Source organism: Palaemon carinicauda, chromosome 38, assembly GCF_036898095.1.
Source record: "Palaemon carinicauda isolate YSFRI2023 chromosome 38, ASM3689809v2, whole genome shotgun sequence".
In the NCBI taxonomy this organism is placed as follows: Eukaryota; Metazoa; Arthropoda; class Malacostraca; order Decapoda; family Palaemonidae; genus Palaemon; species Palaemon carinicauda.
In genome coordinates, this window is record NC_090762.1 from 55,908,343 (window position 1) to 55,926,946 (window position 18,604).

At 44.9% G+C, this 18,604-nt stretch overlaps 1 protein-coding gene across 2 annotated transcripts in view; it reads left to right on the top strand.

Moving 5' to 3' along the window:
- The window catches only part of LOC137630639 (putative protein-lysine deacylase ABHD14B), a 62,586-nt gene that overhangs the window by 19,674 nt on the left and 24,308 nt on the right, over nt 1-18,604 (top strand). For both annotated transcript variants that reach the window (XM_068362249.1, XM_068362248.1), the window contains exons 2-4: nt 9,150-9,314; nt 14,340-14,474; nt 15,054-15,225. In XM_068362249.1, the coding sequence (XP_068218350.1) occupies nt 9,150-9,314; nt 14,340-14,474; nt 15,054-15,225 (472 nt within the window). The remainder of the gene's footprint in view (nt 1-9,149; nt 9,315-14,339; nt 14,475-15,053; nt 15,226-18,604) is intronic.

Genomic DNA, 18,604 nt, shown 5'->3' on the forward strand with positions numbered 1-18,604 from the left:
CAATAGCAGAGTTCTTCGTATATCTGCTAGAGGAAATGCTCCTTTCAGTCTCGGCAGTAAAAGGCTATCGCTCAGCCTTGAGTCTTGCTTTCAGACTGGAACTTTCACTCTCATTATGGAGTTACGAGCTTACTGTCCTCAGTTGAAAGTGAGACCACCTCCTTGGATTGTGGTTCGGGTGCTTCGGTCTCCTAAAGGGCCACCGTACAAACCATTGCACAAGGAAACAGATCGCCACCTCTCTTGGAAAACTTTGTTCCTGCTCGCGTTGGCCTCGGCCAAGGGAGTCAGCGAACTTCATGGATTCTCGTACGACATCGCCCATTCAAGGGGATGGGGAGAGGTAAGCCTCAGCCTCATTCCAGAGCCTGTTAGCAAGACAGAATCTGGGAGTAGCGGATCCTAGATTCGACTCCTTCCTGATTTCGAGTCTTCGTTCTGTAGCGACGACCCAGATCATTTGTTACTATGCCCAGTAAGGTGTTTGAGCCGCTTCCTCAAAAGAACAGCAGCAGCTCGTCCTTGGGTGCCCTCTCTTTTCGTCAGCACAGGGAGGACCAAGAAGAGGGTCACTAAGAACACGATTTCAGCTTGGATTCGCAAGGTCATTGACTTAGCTGTGAATCTGGACCCTCCTCCTTCACGTTGTTTTAGAGCTCATGCCGTCATGGGCATTGCTACATCTCTGGCCTTCAGACGTAATTATTCTATGATGAAGGCTCTAAAAGCGGGTGGGTGGAAACGACAGACAACGTTTACCGCCCACTACCTGCAAGACGTGACTCACAGGAGTCTTGATACGTTCTCTATCGGTCCTTATTGGACAAGTAGCAGAGAGTTGAGGGCATTGGTTACCCGGGTATTTGTCTGAATGAATGTGAAAGAATGATTGGCTCTTTTCTTTTCTTCATCCTCCCTTCTCTTGGGGAAATCAGCATCCAGGGTCCTCTGCATAGCTGACCTCAAACTAGTGTAGGTAAACCATTGCTCTCTTGTGTATTCTAGTATTGTGTCAATACTGTTGCATCCCCATACCTTGACGAATTGGTATTTGGAAAGTCTTCAGATGTCTCTTTAACTTGACATTCACATTGCTAGTATCTTCACACACACAGCTTGCGTAGGCCGCAGACCTTGCATAGCAAGGTTAGCTAGGTGTTAGGGTTTCCTTCTTTTTATGCCTCACACACATAAAAGAGGAATTCCTGGGCAAAGCCAAAAAGCCAGAATAGCAGGGACATCCATCCTTCTAACGGGTGCTTCATACCCATATAAATAGTGTCGGGTTGTATTTCAGTTACGGAACAAATGACAAATTTGGAAACAATTTTTCTTTTTCCTAACGATACAAACCTTTAGCTATTTATTCAAACTTGCCTGCCAACTTAGCCCCCTTGAAGTCCTACCGTAAAGCAAAGTGAAGTATAATCACCGGTGTGTGAGCGAGAGGGGTAGTTACTACACTACACACACACACACACACACACACACACACACACACACACACACACACACACACACACACACCGCCCGCAAACTAGCGGGATGGGTGGCTAACCCTCGCTAATTTTCTAATGGCTTGTCCTTTCAGGTTTGCTTTTGGCTCGGGTGATGAACAGACGTGTCTGCTCCCACCCTCGCTTATTGACAGCCTTTGATCTTGTTTTGCTTTTTCTTTTCAGTGTGCTTGGAAGTTGGCCTCTACTATGCGGAAGTGTCCCGCATTACCTGACCGCCCTTGTGGTACATATATGTCGGCGGTCGAAACGGACCCTCACACCTTATGTCCTTTTTGCAGGGGCCAACGGTGTGACAGATATAAAGTGTGTAGTGAGTGTAGGGAGTGGTCTACCTCCCAGTGGGAGAGGTTTTCCCGGCGCCGGAAGAAGTCCAAACGGGATATTTCTCCTTCAAGGGTTTCCTTGAAGAAGGAAATTTCCAAGGACTCTTCTTCCGTAGCCCGAACCTCCTCCGAAGCTCCCACTCGATCGGTCTCTCCCGAGAGGCCGTCGAGTGGTAGGGTAGGCTGTACTTATGTTGACCAACCTCGGGGTTCGGGAGAGGGAGTTGCCTCCCATATCCTCCTCTGGGGGAGGATATTTCTGATAACAATGTTGCTAATGCTGATTTGTTACAGCTTTGGGCTTCCTTGGGGCTTAAGGGTTTGCCCTCTAAGGAAGCCCTGTTTGACATAATCAGGTTGGGGGCTGCTGTCAAACAGTCGCTGGCGGTAGCAGAGGTTGATCCTCTGTCTATTGTCGACATTGTTGTGGCAGGGGCTTCCGACGAGTCAGGTCAAACCCCTGCTTTGGTTCCTGATGCAGTTGAAGGCTTAGTTCCCCCCTCCGAACATCCTTCGAGGGAGGAGCTAAGTCCAACGGTCTCTCCCCCTCGGGGGAGTTCACTAACAGAGACTCCTCTTCGGAGGACTGATGATGGTCTGCCTGCTGCTCCCAGAGGACGTATCAGAAGGAAGGCTCGCCTTCCTCTTTGCCGTAGAGGCCTTCCTTCTCCCCACAAGGGAGTTAGGAGGCGCCTCTTCGGTTCTTCACCTTCGCAGTCCCCCGCAGAGGATCCTCCCCGCCGTGTACCGACCGTTGCAGTTGCATCCCTGGACCTCTCTGCTGATCGCTCACGATCTTCTTCGCCTGCCAGACCTTCGGACCTACCATCTCCGTTCCTGGCTGCTGACGCGCTGTGGGCGCCCACGCACCCCGTTATCCAACGGGCTTCGGTCCCTTCGGGGCAAAAGGGGCTTTCTCACATTGTGAGTAAGTCCCTTAAGCGCCAGGTATCCCCTGCGCGCAAGCGCTCCCCTGCTGTGAAGTCTTCTCACCGTAGACCTTCACCTTCAGAGACAACACCCTAGCGACCTCCTGCAGCTGAGCTCTCCTGTTCGCCAGCGCTCTCCTGCTGTACCCCAGCGATCTTCTCCTCGCCAGCAGACAACTGCGCCCCACGCGTGCCCACGATCTCCTGTTCGCCAGCGCTCTTCACCTGCTCGCCAACGTTCGCCTGCGCGCCCACGATCTCCAGATCTGGGCGCAGGAGGGAAGAATCTTGCTTCTCCTTCCCTTCAGCGATCACCTACGCGCCGTCGGACCTCGCCTGCTCGTCAGCCATCGTGCGCAGTCATCAGTTCCTGCTGTGCGCCCTCCTGCGCGCCCACGCGCTAGGGTTAATTCTCCGGCACGTACGCATTCTCCTAGAGCCCGTCGAGATCCTGCGCGCCCGCGTGCACGCGAACAATCACCTCCGCTAGCGCAAGCGCTTGCACACCCTTCTGCGCTTCCTCTTCCTTTACCAGATCGCGCAACCGCGCGCCACCGATCTCCTGATCGCCCGCGCGCTCCATCGCCTGTGCGCCATTGCTCGCCAGCGCGCCAACGCACCCACTCGCCCTCTCATAGATCGCCTGCGCCCCCGCGCGCCCCTCGACTGTGCGCAGCCGCTCACCTACGCTCCCCGCATGCCATCGCTCGCATGCGCGCCCTCGCCTTCATCTCCGCGCACGTGAACGTTCGCCCGAGCGCGATTCCCATAGGGAGGCTCAACGCGAGCCACCGCGCAAGCCTACAGGGACGAGAGCTGCCAGGTCGTCGTCCTCACGTCCCTCCCCCCTGTAAGTGCAGACCAGCGCGCTCGCAGGAGGGAGGGAAGTCTCCAGATAGGTCCAGGAACCAACCTCCTTCTTCTTCCCTTTCTTTTCAGGAAGGCCCAGTTGTCGTTTCTACTCCGAAGGATCACCCGATCCCCTTCCCTCCAGAGGGAGTCTCTGTCAGTAAGCAGCCATGGTTCGGGTCCCTCATGAGAGCTGTCGTGCAGGCTGTCAAACCTGCCTTCGCTGAGATGGGCCTCAAATCAATGGCGGCTCCGACCCCACTGAAGAGGAAGAGAGGAGTAGAAGTCGTGGTAACTTCTCCAAGGGTCAAGTTGGCTCCTCGGACATCATTGAGGAAGGCTCTCCCCCCCCCCAGACTTTCTCTCCCTCCCCCCCCCCCCAGACTTTCTCTCCCTCTCCTGTGGACGAGGATTTACCGTCCTCAGGGGAATCTTCTGAGGTGAGGCGTTCTCCCATCGCACCAATGGGAGAAACCCTGCCTCGCGCAGGAGAATCGTCCCGGGTTGGGGCGGAGAAGAGCCCTCAGACGTCGTTGCTGGAATCCTGCATTCCTCCCAGGAGGGAACCTAAGGACTCCAAGACAGTCCCCAAGTCATCCTCAAGAATTCGCTCAGAGCCAACAAGACCCGCAGAGAACGTCCACGTGTCCCTCCAAGAAGAGCCTTTTGGGACGGAGTGAGACTTTGCTGCCAGTTTTCCAGGAGGGGAGCCACAGGAGTCAGAGCATGCCTTCTGGCAGGTTCTGACCCTGATGAGGCATCTCAACAGGTTTCCTGATCCTGAGATTCCTCCTCAAGAGGGCAAGGACACGGTCCTGGACCGAGTCTTTGGCACTCAGAAGTCCGCTAAGGCCAGTGCAGCTTTGCCCTGGTCCCAAGGGGTGAAGAGTGCCAGGGACAAGGTTGAGGGCCAACTCTCCGAGCTCGCCTCCTCCAGCCCTTCCTCCTCCTCGTATCCATCAGAGGAGGTACTTTGAGATCATAGAGGAGTCTTGTTTAGCTCTTCTCTTGCACCACTCTGTGGAAGAGCTTACCAAGGGAGTCCCTCTTGAGAGACACTCTAGCCGGCAAGTGACTTTCTCGGCGACAGAGATCCTAAGCCAGGAGAAGTTCGTGAAGTGTGCCATGCAGGCTACTTCGTGGCTGGACATCTGGCTGGAGTCTCTTGGCATCCTGTTGCGATCTGAAGACCTGTCTAAGGAGAGCACCAGGAAGGCCCTGGAGACTTTCCTCCTCTCGGGCACCCGCACCATTGAGTTTCTGGCCCATCGTGTCTCGAACTTGTGGTCCAATTCGATCCTGAAACGACGTGATGCGGTGGCAGAGAGGTTCCACGTGAAGGTCCCAACCGTCGAGGTCAGCAGGCTCAGACATTCTGCCATTTTGGGGAAGAATTTGTTTGAGCCTAAAGACGTGGAACAGGCAGCTGAGAGGTGGAGGAAGTCCAACCAGGACTCCCTCCTTCATAGGGCTCTTACATCGAAGCCCTATAAACCTTCGGCACCTCAACAACCTCGCCCGTCCAAGACGACGAAACCGGCTGTGGCAGCAAAGACAACAGTGTCGAAGCCCTTTCCTGTCAAAGACAAGAAAGGCAAAAAGTCCTCCAGGGGAGGCAAGAATCCTAGAGGTAGTGGCCGAGGCCGCAAACGCTAAGATTGGCAATCCCCCTGCGTGTCCACCAGTTGGGGGATAACTTCAAAGTTGCGCAGACAGGTGGCAGCAACTCGGGGCCGATTCCTGGACGATTTCCGTAATCAGTCAGGGATATCTCTACCTCCCCTGACAGCGGATCCAGTGTCGTTGAGCTCCTTTGCCATGGGATCGGCAAGGGGGCAAGCCCTACGGGCAGAAGTCGAGACCATGTTAAAGTAGGGCGCTCTCCAGGAGGTCGTCGACGGTTCCCCAGGCTTCTTCAGTCGACTCTTTCTTGTACTGAAGGCGTCTGGAGGCTGGAGACTAGTCATCGACCTCTCAGCCCTGAACAGGTTTGTCAAACAAACCCCGTTCAGCATGGAGACGGCGGACACGGTCAGACTTGCAGTGAGACCACAAGACTTCATGTGTACACTGGACCTGAAGGACGCGTACCTCCAGATCCCAATCCATCCGTCTTCAAGGAAGTACTTAAGATTCAGCCTAGACAACAAGATCTACCAGTTCAAGGTGCTGTGTTTCGGTCTCTCCACAGCACCTCAGGTATTCACCAGTGTTCACCCTGATTTCTTCGTGGGCACACAGGATCGGCATCCGTCTCCTCCGTTATCTGGACGACTAGCAGACTCGGAGTCGACCCTTCTTCGACACCGAGACAAGCTTCTAGGACTTTGCCAAGATCTAGGGATCATGGTAAATCTCGAGAAGTCTTCTCTGCTTCCAACTCAGCGACTGGTATATCTAGGCATGATCTTGGACACCAATCTCCACAAAGCCTTCCCATCAGACGACAGGATAGTAAGGCTGAGGAGGGTCGCAGATCCTTTCCTCAGACGAGAAGAACTCCCAGCCCAATCGTGGTTACGTCTCCTCGGTCACCTTTCTTCACTGGCCCGTCTAGTTCCAAATGGTTGCCTCAGGATGAGATCCCTGCAATGGCGACTAAAGTCCTGGGGGAATCAAGGACACGATTCCCCGGACGTTTTGGTCCCTATGGGTGTTGCGGAATGGACGGACCTTCAGTGGTGGGTGACGGACGAGAACCTACGAAAGGGAGTGGATCTTCTCGTCCTTCCCCTGGATTTGATGCTGTTTTTGGATGCCTCAAAAAAAGGGTGGGGGCCCATGTTCTGAACCACAGGACCTCAGGCCTCTGGTCAGAATCAGAAAAGTACCTCCACATAAACCTGCTAGAAATGAAAGCCGTATACTGTACCTGGCACTGCAACAGTTTCAACAATACCTGGCGGGTCACTCCGTGGTGGTGGTGAGGGACAACACCACGGTAGTGGCTTGCATCAACAAGCAGGGAGGTACCTTTTCAGAGCAGCTATCCCATCTTGTAGTAGAGATACTGAGATGGACCGAAGTCCACTCGATTCCACTATCAGCTTGCTTCATTCCAGGCAAGAGGATTGTGCTCGCTGACTGTCTGAGCAGGGCATCTCAGATAGTGAGTACCGAGTGGTCTTTGGATCGTCTAGTAGCCAACAAAGTCCTGACTTTGTGGGGTTCCCCGACGGTGGATCTATTCGCGACAGCTTTGAATTTCAAGCTTCCGCTGTACTGCTCCCCAGTCCCGGACCCCAAGGCACTCTGGCAAGATGCCTTCCAACAACGGTGGGACAACATCGACGTTTACGCCTTTCCCCCGTTCGTTCTGTCTGATGAGAAGGGTACTCAACAAGACCAGAATATTGGTCAACCTTTCGATGACCTTGATAGCTCCGCTATGGCATCACGCTGAGTGGTTCCCGGACCTTCTGCAGCTCCTGACGGAACTCCCAAGAGAACTTCCTCCTCGACACGAGCTACTCAGACAACCACAAGCCAACATCTTCCACAAAGCCGTAGCATCGCTGCGGCTTCACGCCTGGAGACTATCCAGCGTCTCCTCACAGAAAGAGGCTTTTCGCAACAAGTTGCTGAAAGGATGTCTCAACACCTGCGAAAGTCATCCGCAGGGGTCTACCAGGCAAAGTGGAGAGTCTTCTGTGGTTGGTGTTGTGGAAGGGGTATCTCTCCACTAGATGCCACTATACCAGCAATAGCGGAGTTTCTCGTGTATTTGCGGGAAGAAATGCGCCTTTCAGTCTCGGCAGTGAAAGGCTATCGCTCAGCCTTAAGTCTCGCCTTTAGGCTCAAAGGAATGGACATTTCCTCTTCGCTGGAACTTTCTCTACTCATACAAAGTTATGAACTTACCTGCCCTCAGTCGGAAGTGAGACCTCCTCCATGGAACGTGGTTCGAGTCCTCAGGTCTCTTAAGAGACCTCCTTTCGAACTATTACGCCAGGCTTCTGATCGCCACCTGACTTGGAAGACGGTGTTCCTACTTGCTCTGGCTTCGGCCAAGCGAGTCAGCGAACTTCATGGTCTCTCGTATGACATCGCCCATTCAAGGGGATGGGGGGGGAGGTAACGTTCAGATTCGTCCCTGAGTTTGTTGCTAAGACTCAAAATCCAGGATTGCCGAACCCTCGGTTCAACTCTTTCCGGATTTCGAGTCTCCGTTCTGTAACAGATGACCCAGACCATCTCCTACTGTGCCCAGTAAGGAGTCTGAGGCTCTATCTTAAGAGAACAGCTGCAATTCGTCCTCGGGTACAAGCATTGTTCGTGAGCACGGGAAGGATGAAGAGGAGGGTCACTAAGAATACAATCTGAGCGTGGATTCGCAGGGTTATCCATCATTCACTGAATCCCGACCCTTCTCCGTCACGTCGCCCTAGAGCACATGATGTCAGAGGTATTGCCACGTCCCTGGCATTCAAGAACGACCTTCACAGCCCACTACCTGCAAGACGTGATCCACAGGAGGCTTGATACGTTCTCTATCGGCCCTGTGGTGGCTGCACAACAGCTGGTTTAAACCTCAGGTTCCTTAATGGACAAGTAGCAGAGGGTTGAGGGCATTGTTACCCGGTTTTAGCCTGCATGAATGAAAAGGTATGCCTGGCCCTTATTCTTTTCTTCATTCTCCCCTCTCTTGGGGAAAGCAGCATCCTGGGTTCTCTGCACAGCTGACCTCAAACCACTGCAGGTAAACCATGTTTCCTTGTGTTCCTAGTATTAAGATAATACTGTCACGTCCCCATACCCTTACGAGGTGGTATTGGGAACGTTCTATCCTAGAATTCCATCTAAAGGACTTCAGGTCAACTTCCTAGGACAAGTCACACTTCATTCCTTCACACACAAGCTTACGTAGGCCGCGGTCCTTGCAGAGGCACTTACGAGGTGCAGGGACTCCTTATCTTGAGCACTGACATACTCAGATACTGAGTCCCCGGGCAAAAGCCAAAAGCCAGTAACGGCTGGGACTTACCACCCTACCTAAGGGTTAAGTCTCCTATATTAAATAGCGTGGTTTGTATTTTGGTTACGGAACAAATGACAAATTCGTAGATAATTCGTATTTTTCCTAACCATACAAACCTTAGCTATTTAATCAAACTTGCCCGCCAGCCCTGTACCCCGGGAAGTCCTACCTCTAAGCAAAGTGAGCTAGTCACAGGTGTGTGAGGGGGAGAGGGGTAGCTAGCTACCCCTCCCTACCCCCTCGCTAACTAGCGAGGGGGTAGTAAACCCTCGTTAAAATTCTAATGGCTCGTCATTTCAGCTACGCCGAAAGTAATACCCATATTAAATAGCTAAGGTTTGTATGGTTAGGAAAAATACAAATTATCTACGAATTTGTCATTTTTACACTATAAAAATAGTTTTGTTCACTTTTGTAAATTTTAGAGCTCGCTTTACATTACCAGTAAGAGGTATGATCTTTATTTTTCAATTACAATATTCTGTTATTTAACTTCGCAAACTTTTAAACCTAACTCAATTGGATACAGATACAGATTTCATCATTTCAGATGGCGCCAAGTTTAATGCTGAACAAAATACCAATGACCCCGTTTCGTGTTATGGTAGCTGTATCTGGGGTTGCTGCCATTTGCCTAGTTATATCGGCCTTAAGTACCACTGGTCCTAAGCCAAAATTAGGAGCAGTATTTCAACAGGCTGCGAAGACCGTCAAGGTTAGATAATTTATTGTTTAAAGGTTATGGTATGCTTTTGTTGTAGAACTTTTTTAAATCAAAAGTTTCCTCTTTGTTTGTATGAACTTTGACACTTATGAGTATGATGGCTTTCTTTAAATGTTATTTCTGTTTGCTCTACAGATATGTTAGGTTAGGAAAGATAATGATTGATGTCATAATCTTCTTTCTTTCTCCTAAAATGTTTTAAATGTAATATAGTAATTTGTTGCTCAAAATATACTTCCATAGCTCCTTTATTTCTTTTCCTCCATAAATCATTGTCCCTGAAAACCAGCAAAAAAAAAAAAAAAAAAAAAAAACAGTACTTATTCTAAATGGTTTAGCCATTATATTCAAAACTCCAATTTCTATTTCATCTTATATTTAGGTTTATTACATAAAGTCTTTTTTTGTGTGATCTTGGATTTAACTTTTCCAAGAGCTCTTCAAGGTCAAAAATTGAATGCTGATATAGTATAGTGTTAAAATGAAATGGCAAGTTTTGTAAAGTTGTATGGTGTGCATAGAATATGATAATCAAGAAATGGAACTTTGACTGTGTTTTCTTTGTTAAACTACTTAATAAATATAACAATTCATGTGGAAGTCAGTAAAAATAATTAGAAAGTTATTAATGCAAGATCATTTGTTTTGGGAAGAATGAGAGTAGAAAGAGATAGAGAGAATGGGGTTGTGGGAAGTTTAAAGTCCATTAGTTAAGGCTCAGTTATCACATTGAGTTGCATGTTGATATTTTTTATTTTCTAAAAGAGTTATGTAAGTTTGGTGGTATTCAAGTGTTGAAACAGTGAAGTGGCTTACTTGAAGTTAATGTATTAAATATAGTACAATAAAAGTACACTAAGTCAATTGGGACATTATAAAAGTGATATTGTTAGATAGTTAATTTAAAGATAATTCCCATCCTTGTACATCTGGCAAATCATGCTGCTCTCATGTCATGTCTCAACTTTCCTTCTATCTATTGTTGCCTGTTAGCTGTATCTGAGACTACTTTTATGAAAGGTAATGTCATGAATATTTTAAAAACAATCACTTTCACCAATTTCTTTGCCTTTATTCTTATCTCTTTTTTGATGTTCCAAACCACTTTATTTGATTCAAGTACTTTGAATATTTTTTTTTTTTTTTTTTTTTTTTTTTTTTTTTTTTTTTTTGTAGTGATGTTTATGGGGGTGGGTATACTTCACTTATATCTTATCATTTTACTGAATAAATTCAATGGCTTGAATATGTAGACTTAAGTTGCTGTAAGTGAAGTCACATGAGATTATATTTGACACCTTTGGTCAAGATGATGCCTTAGTGGGTTTCTTAATACCAGAATCAACAGTAAAGTCATGATCACAGTGGAAATAGAAACAGTACATGTAATGTCTTAGGTTGGAGCATCTTATTTAAGCAGGAATGGAACCAAGGAATCCTCAAATACATTCTCTCATTGATAGAAATTTAAGGCAGAACAGTTTAAGCTTTAGTAGTCTGTTGTAATATAGTTTTATTGCTTGTTATGTCCTGAAAACAGAGGTTTCTTTGATATTGTTGGACCCTTAGTATACCATTGCAAACACCTGATCTAACTATAAACAGTTGTATCACAAATACGTTAATTGATTGGTTTTGTAAATATACAGTATGATCACCCCTAGCTTAAACAGGAATAGCAGACCATTCTGTGAACAGGTTTTGAATGATTTTAGTTATTACGTAACTTTTTCTTGATGCTCTACTTTGCTGTAACATGGACTAATGATGGACACCATATGAACTTTTTAATGTTTTTGCCAAATTTTTTACCGTTTCTATTTGTTGTATGTTATACTTTTAGCTACAATAGCATGTTATGTTGTTATCTTGCTTGTGTTGGACTGGAAGGTTGTTGCGTAAAAGATTATGAGGGAGTGAGAGAAAAGTTTATTTTCCTTATACATCTCATTACATTTTCAAATATTTCTTCCCTTGCAACAAGGATTGGAAATACTGCACTTTAAATCCTCTTATTATTATAATGAAAAATTCCTTAGATTTTGTGTTGTACTTTGTGAAGCATGGTAGTGCCATTTGTCGGAATGTACGGTCTTTATGGATCAACAGTAGAAGACTGATTTAATGTGCCTATACCTTATGATTCTTGTTACTTATAAATCCATTTGTTTAAATTATTCTTTGCATTTTATTATTAATGAAAGCTGATATTTTAATGAGGCAGATATGTGTACAATATTTAGTTAATTCTACTTCAGTATATGTAGAAATTTGAAATCATTTTACATACTGTATTTCATAATCACAAATGTGTTTATTGCTATAAATTGTTTCAAGTCAGGCAGGTTTTTTAAGAATTGTTCTGGATATATTCATAGTTTTTGATTGAAAAGTTTGTCTTAATAATGTTTCTTGTTGAGGTCACTTTAGTTCATACACAGATACAGTACAAACATTTCAATCTTAAAAATAGGGATATGTCTGGAATGGCTATTAAATTTATAATAAAGTAGTTGATTAATGATAGTGATGTGAGGGGAAGAGCCCCACCTACCCACCCTCCTGTCACAGTATAGTCACTTTTGTCTTTGGCCTTGACAGGTACAGACGTATCTCTCTTTGCTCTTGTGACTGTGGGATCTTTCCTTACATTTGTTTGTGATAACTGTTGGCTATATTTTGTGAAATCTCGCTTGTAAGAGGAAGGACAGAGAAAATTGAGAATGTGATTAATTTGATTTTGTTCCTATGAGGATATAAACCTTCAAAACTTCATGTGTTGGGTACTTTGCGTGGGGTGACTGTAAGCAGCACCCCCTCCCATTGAAGTGTTTCAATCATTTGTCTGATCAGGAGAGATACAAACTTTGAGCATAATTTGTCTTGCTTTTTGATAGATTCTCTGTTCGGTATGGTGTTACCTGTGTACCCATTAGTTAAAATGATTATTTTGGCGGCAACAGCTGACGCCGTCTGTGTTCTCCTGCTTGTTATCCCCGTGTAATGCAATGTCAATGAATGTTCTCAGTTCTCCTGTTATGACAAATCTCCATTGTGTTGTTTTTTTGTTGTGACGGAGGAAGCTCTCGTATCTCCCTCCCCTGAGGGAGCACAGTCATTATTTGTCAGCCAGATCATGACTCTTCTTTGACAGCAAGGAAGAATGGTTAGCAAGAGAAAGGAGTGTTCATCCTCACTATTCCTTCTCTATCAGTCTGTTCTCCCTCCTCCATTCTCTTCAGTCATATCTTCCTTGAGTTATTAAAGAGAATGAAAATAGTTGCTTGGGAAGGCCTTTCACAGGAATATCCAAATGACATAGTAATTGCTCTCCCCTTTCATGAAGGAGTGATAATACTCACCCTCTAACTGGTACTTTCGGCGCTAGTCAAGCAAACATGAGCCAATGTTATTAGTTAGCACTGTTGCACCCAGAGCAGGTGAGTGGTCCTGCTAAGATCAAACATCAGCACCCTAGGCTAAGGGTCTGTAGGAGCATGTACATCCACCTTTCTCATTCCTTTTGTGATATTGAGAGTTGTTCCTTACCTTTGTGCATACACTATATGGTATTGACCCACAGACCAGTACCTCTGTGGTAGGTTAGTAATCATAAGCTTGATGTGATAGCACCGCTGTTCATCAGTTGCAGGTGAAAGGTCTTATATCGAACTGATCTCATCATATGATACTTTGATAGGGGTATCGTTTACGCTAATTGGATAAAGTAGTAGTATCGTTTAACTAATATGATAGGAGTACTGTTAATGCTACTCCTTGAGCCTCTGTGTAATGCGGCCAATGGAGCTCACATGCCAACTGGTACCTGTGGGGTCGGTTAGTGATTGTGAGCTTGGTATAACAGCTACCACGGTTCACCCTGGAGCCAATACAGACTTTTGCACAAATCGGTATTTTCAGGGCTGGTCAGCAAGATGAGTCTGGTACAACAGTGACTGCTGTTTGCACCTGTATCAGGTGATTGGTCCTTGTGGACCAAACATCAACTTCTAAGTGATTGATAATAAGGATACGCTATCATGTGAAGCTAACCTCCTCCTCTTCCTTTCCCGTTATGATTGAGATGATTCTTCTTAGGAGGAGGAGTAGAAGTAGAAACAGTCCTGGAAGGCTGATTACAAGGAATCCCTCTGGACTTGGAGCGATCTCTCCTCTTTTTTGAGAGAAGGTGGTGGTTCTCACCCAGCTCCATGCAGATCAGGGTACGGGGCCTTGTATCCAGTAAACCTACCTTTGCCGCAGTATCAATCACTTGTGCCCTAAGATTGAGGGTCTCCTGTACGACGCACCCATCGCCAATTCCACCTATATTTTCAGCCCCGCAGCAAAGGTCCTGACCGGGCCCAATTACTTAGCCGACAGCTGATCGGTTTTGTATGTCTGCCATCTACCAATAGGGCTGCAGCTAATCACACAGGGCTAACGACCTTAGTAGTCTCGCCAAATGATTGAAATTGGAATACTGCTTCAGTCTCTCATTTTTCACTAGGTACATCAGTACCTCTGAAAGAGTCTCCCTATTTTAAAGGATGAAATAATGTAGGAATAAATAACATTTTGAAAGTAATTTGTACTTTTCCTAGAAATACAAACCTGATTCTTTGTAATTAAATTTCCCACCGCAACCAACTTGTCAGTCCTAGGGTTAAAGCTAAAAGTGGTTACTCAGTGACAGGCAGATGGGTGGGGCTTTCCCTTTGGTGACACCTACCTTTTTAATGGATCAAAGACATCCTTATTCTTAAGGTCTCTCATTTGTATATCTGGGAAAAGATACAATTACTTTATAATTTTTTAAATTTTTTCTTGGTTATTTTTAAATTATTGCATTGTTTCATAAAGTTTTTTGACTTTTCAAAAGCCTGTACAAAGTTGAAGAATAGCATATTGGGTGTGTATTGGATAATTTTTAGTTTAGCCAGAATATGAAGTAATATTCATAATTTTTTTTTCATTGATTTTGAATATGATGTAGGCATACTTTTTATATTATAGCGTCAAGCTACCGGAAAAACCATGGCCGATGCATCATTTTGGCGTAGTCTCAATCTTCAAGCAGAGAAAATTCCCCAACAAGTGCTAGACTCGAAGTCGTCTGTCACAGTAAATACAAATCATATAAATATCATGGTAAGTTATGAGAGAGAGAGAGAGAGAGAGAGAGAGAGAGAGAGAGAGAGAGAGAGAGAGAGAGAGAGAGAGAAAGAGAGAGAGAGAGAGAGAGAAATATATATTTACACAAAATAAGGTTTCAGTAAATGTCATGTAGACCTGGGTTCCTTAGTACAAGTAATGAAATATGATTATTGGTCCCATCTTTTAGTATCAGTAATGAAATATGATTATTGTACTTAGAGCAAAAATTTACAGGCGTGTATGACTTAAAAGTTTTAACCAAAAATATAATGTACGTAAGTTTATAGATTGCCTTTACACGTGTGTCCTACTCTTGAATATCATTAAAGTGAATTCATATTTTATTTTGTGTTACTGTATTTATTAAGATCATGAAAACAAAAGGCAAGTACTGTATGTGAATATTTTTTATTTTTAGTATTCAGTACAGTATTGAATACTCAAGGTTTTTCTTTCAAATTAAGTAATTACTTGTTCTTCAGAAAATTCTGAGTGTCTGTATTCTTTTCAATATTATGTATTATTTGAGCTTTTGAAAATCAAATACATCGTCATTTCCGTTTTCCTGTGCAGGGCACAAACACATTTTATCGTGAAGCCAATCCACCCTCGGGTGTTACGAGTAGTGGAGAGGTGGTTGTGCTCTTGCACGGCATGGCTTTTAAGTCAGAGACCTGGCTGAACCTTGGAACCATCAATATTCTGGCAGCCATGGGCCATCGTGTTATAGCTATTGATCTACCAGGTGAGTATTTTTTCTGAAGTTTTTTCTATTTCAAGAAAAATGTAGGTAATGACCTTTAGACAGTATTATATCTGATATCTGCAAATGTTTTTTATCAGTATACATCAATTTGTCATCTTTTATTAAATATTTGTAGCGAAAGTGTTTTTAGAGGCATATATGCTTATTTAGTGATTAAAATTATAGGTATTTCAGAGCTATTGATTCTCCAAAAATACTGCTGAAAAAATCTGTTGTAAAGCTGTTTATGTTGTATGAGAGAGAATGAATAATGTACAGTATGTGATAGAATTATGTTATGATATACAATACAGTACTTGTATGATTGTGTTCAGCTGTTGTTAACAGTATAAGGTGAAAAATATTTTATCATAGAATGAAAAAATTGGATTCTCATTGGTATGTTGCTCTTTCTCATTTCAAGAAGTAGGTATCTCATTTAAGAGTGATTTTTATCTTGTGTTATAGAAAGGTTGTTAAATTATATTTTGATAATGAAATCAGTCTTGAAGGAGTTTTTATATTTAATATCTGGAAGGATAGACTATACTGAATTTGCGGAGAGTTAATGTAATGCTCAGCAATGACTGGGTATCAATATGATTGACCCTCGTGTCTACTCATTAGTTTCAATGTTCATTTGTCAGAGCTCTAAATTGCTGGGTTATTGCAAATCTCCCTTTCCCTCTCTCAGTGTTTTATTTATATTTTTGTTTAATCTTCTTTTGGGTAAGCCATTTTTATTGGAGCTGATCTTTTTAGATCAAGTTGCTATGTTTGAGTGTTCAGCATCTTTTCAAATAGTTTTTTTTTTTTATAAAGCTTTCCTCTATCATCTCTGATAAGTAGACATAATTTTTCCAGAGGTTAAATTCGATGGAAGGTTTTGCTTATAGTTTAAATACATCTCTCATTTTAAGCAGGTATTTAGTGTTCAGTTGGCCCACTCTCAGTAAATGTTTATGCCCAGGTAAAATAGAAAATTACCTAAACATTGTAAGATTAATATAAAATTGTTTTGATCTTACGTGTAATGCAAACTGTCAACCTTTAATAAGAGTACTGTATGACCTCGCCGAAACGTAGTTGGTCACTGGTTGGGGCTAAGCCCCATCCACCAGAAAGGTAGAGCAAACCCCACTTTAACTTTGGCTATGGCTGAGTACACATGTACCTTTCTGCCTCTCAGTCTTAGTTGTTGACTTATTCCTTTATCTCCCTTTCTTTAGTGATTATGATCTGTCCTTTGCAATGTCCACCCCTAAGCCAGATATGCCACAGCTGGGTATACAGGCACCCTTCTTTGCCTTTGTCTTGGCTGGACTTTTGACTAATTTCTTTGTCTCTCTTTTCTTTACTGATTCTGATCTACCTGTTGTGGTGTCCACCGCTAAGCCAGGCATGTGGCTTTGTTCTAGTAAGGAAGGCTGCCGTTGTAGCCGGTATATGAGCAAGTGTAGGGAGTGACCTTCTTTGCAATGGGTGGAGTTTGCTATGAAGAAAAAGAAGGCTGAGGAATTCTCAGCATAAGAGGTCATACCCAAGCTGATGCCGAAGAAAGACTTTAGCTTCATTTCCCCTTCTTTGGGAATGAACCCAATTTCTTCCCTTTTGGATTTTGGAGGCTGTATCCTTTGGTGAAAATTGTCGGGAGAAGGGACTCTACCCCTCATGCTCTGGGAGTGGTTCTGAGAAAAGGGGTGTACCCCTCACCCCCTGGGAGTGGTTCTGAAAAGGAGGTTTTACCCCTCACCCTCTGGGAGTGGTTCTGAGAAGGGGGTGTACCCTTCACCCTCTGGGGGTGGTTTTGAGAATAGCGGTGTACCCCCTCTCCCCTGGGAATGGCTCTGAGAAGGTGTGTGTGTCTCTCTCTCTCTCTTTTTTTTTTTTATTTTGACAACCCTGTCAAGAAATTGAATCTTTCATGGTTGGGGTTTTCTCTAGAGAGAAACGTCTAGAGGTGCTAACATCCGCCAGAACCCAGAGGTCTCCTGGTGCTTCGCCTCCAAATGCTCCCCCTGGGGAGGAGGTGTCTGACGAGGCCTTTGGTGACAGCTGTTCCTGTGAAGGAATCCCTTGCAAAGGTTCTGTCTGCTGTTATGAAATCCTCAATTGATGGGAAAAAACCAAGAAGGATGTTAAGTGGCCCCACTCCCTTCGCCTGAGGCTCCTTTTGCTGCTTTGAATCTGTCGCCATGCACATGATCGACGCCTGCTGCCTCGAGGAAAACGAGGTCACCAAAGCAGAGGAGAACTGATTGTTCGAAGTCCCCTGCATGGTTTTGGGAGTTGAGTAATACTGCATTGAGTTCTGACCATTGAGAAGGAAATTTGGTGCAAGGTTCCAGTGCTTACGAGCAAGGTTCCAAGGATTGGAATCCTACACGACCAATCCAGAGCTTTATTTGTCAGGACTGTGGTCCCTCTCCTGGCTCGGGACACTCCTGAGACTCTTTGGAGACAGACTTCCTTGCGAAGAAAGCAGCAAGGAAGAAGGAAGTGTCTGATGCTTCTACTTTTTCCGATTGTTTGGAATTGCCTGTCTAGTGAAAGAAGAAGCAGGAAAAATCAGGCCGCCCTTGCCCCTTTTGTTCGTTTTCTTTTGAAAAACAATTACCACTCACACGATCACCATATATACAATCAGTACACGCTCAATCACCATGTGTACAATCAGTAAACGCTCGATCACCATGTGTGCGATAAATATGAGTGATCCACTCGGTGTGGATCCCCACAAACACTATGATCCGGGTCGTCTGGTTCATCATCAAAGATAGTTCAGGGAAGATTGGAAAGTCGCTAGAGTTTCTGTGAGCATTTTTCCTCGTTCGTAGGGCACGTTGACAACAGATGGCGCTGATCAGTTCAGGCGTTTGTTTACATAAGGTATCAAGAAACCACAAAAAAGTGTACTTAATATGAATTACTTTTGTCACTGCTGTACTGCTGAATAATGAGGAAATAGATACAGGATTAAAAAAAAATGCATATTTTGGATAAAAGCAATACCTACAGTAGTGCAGTACTTGACTGTCAAGGGCTTAAATTAAAACAATGGCTGCCATACGTCCGTAGTTCTTTTAAGTAAATTTTAGTTGGGGGCGTTGTCAAAAGATGGCACTAATCGGAGAGCCAATGCACACAGGTTTTTTTGTATAGTAGATTTAAGGTTTTCTTTTTACTGTCTGTGGTTCACCACGATCAAGGAAATCACCCGCACTTCTCTCTTTTCTCTACGTAGTGGTAAGAAGCCTCGTGCTTTTAGTTCTCATTTGCCATGAAAGAGAAAGCTGCGGGCAGCTCGATCGCATTACTCACAATACAGGAAGACTACCTTCCAGGTCTGGTTCGGAGCAGTAATTGCGACATTAGTCCC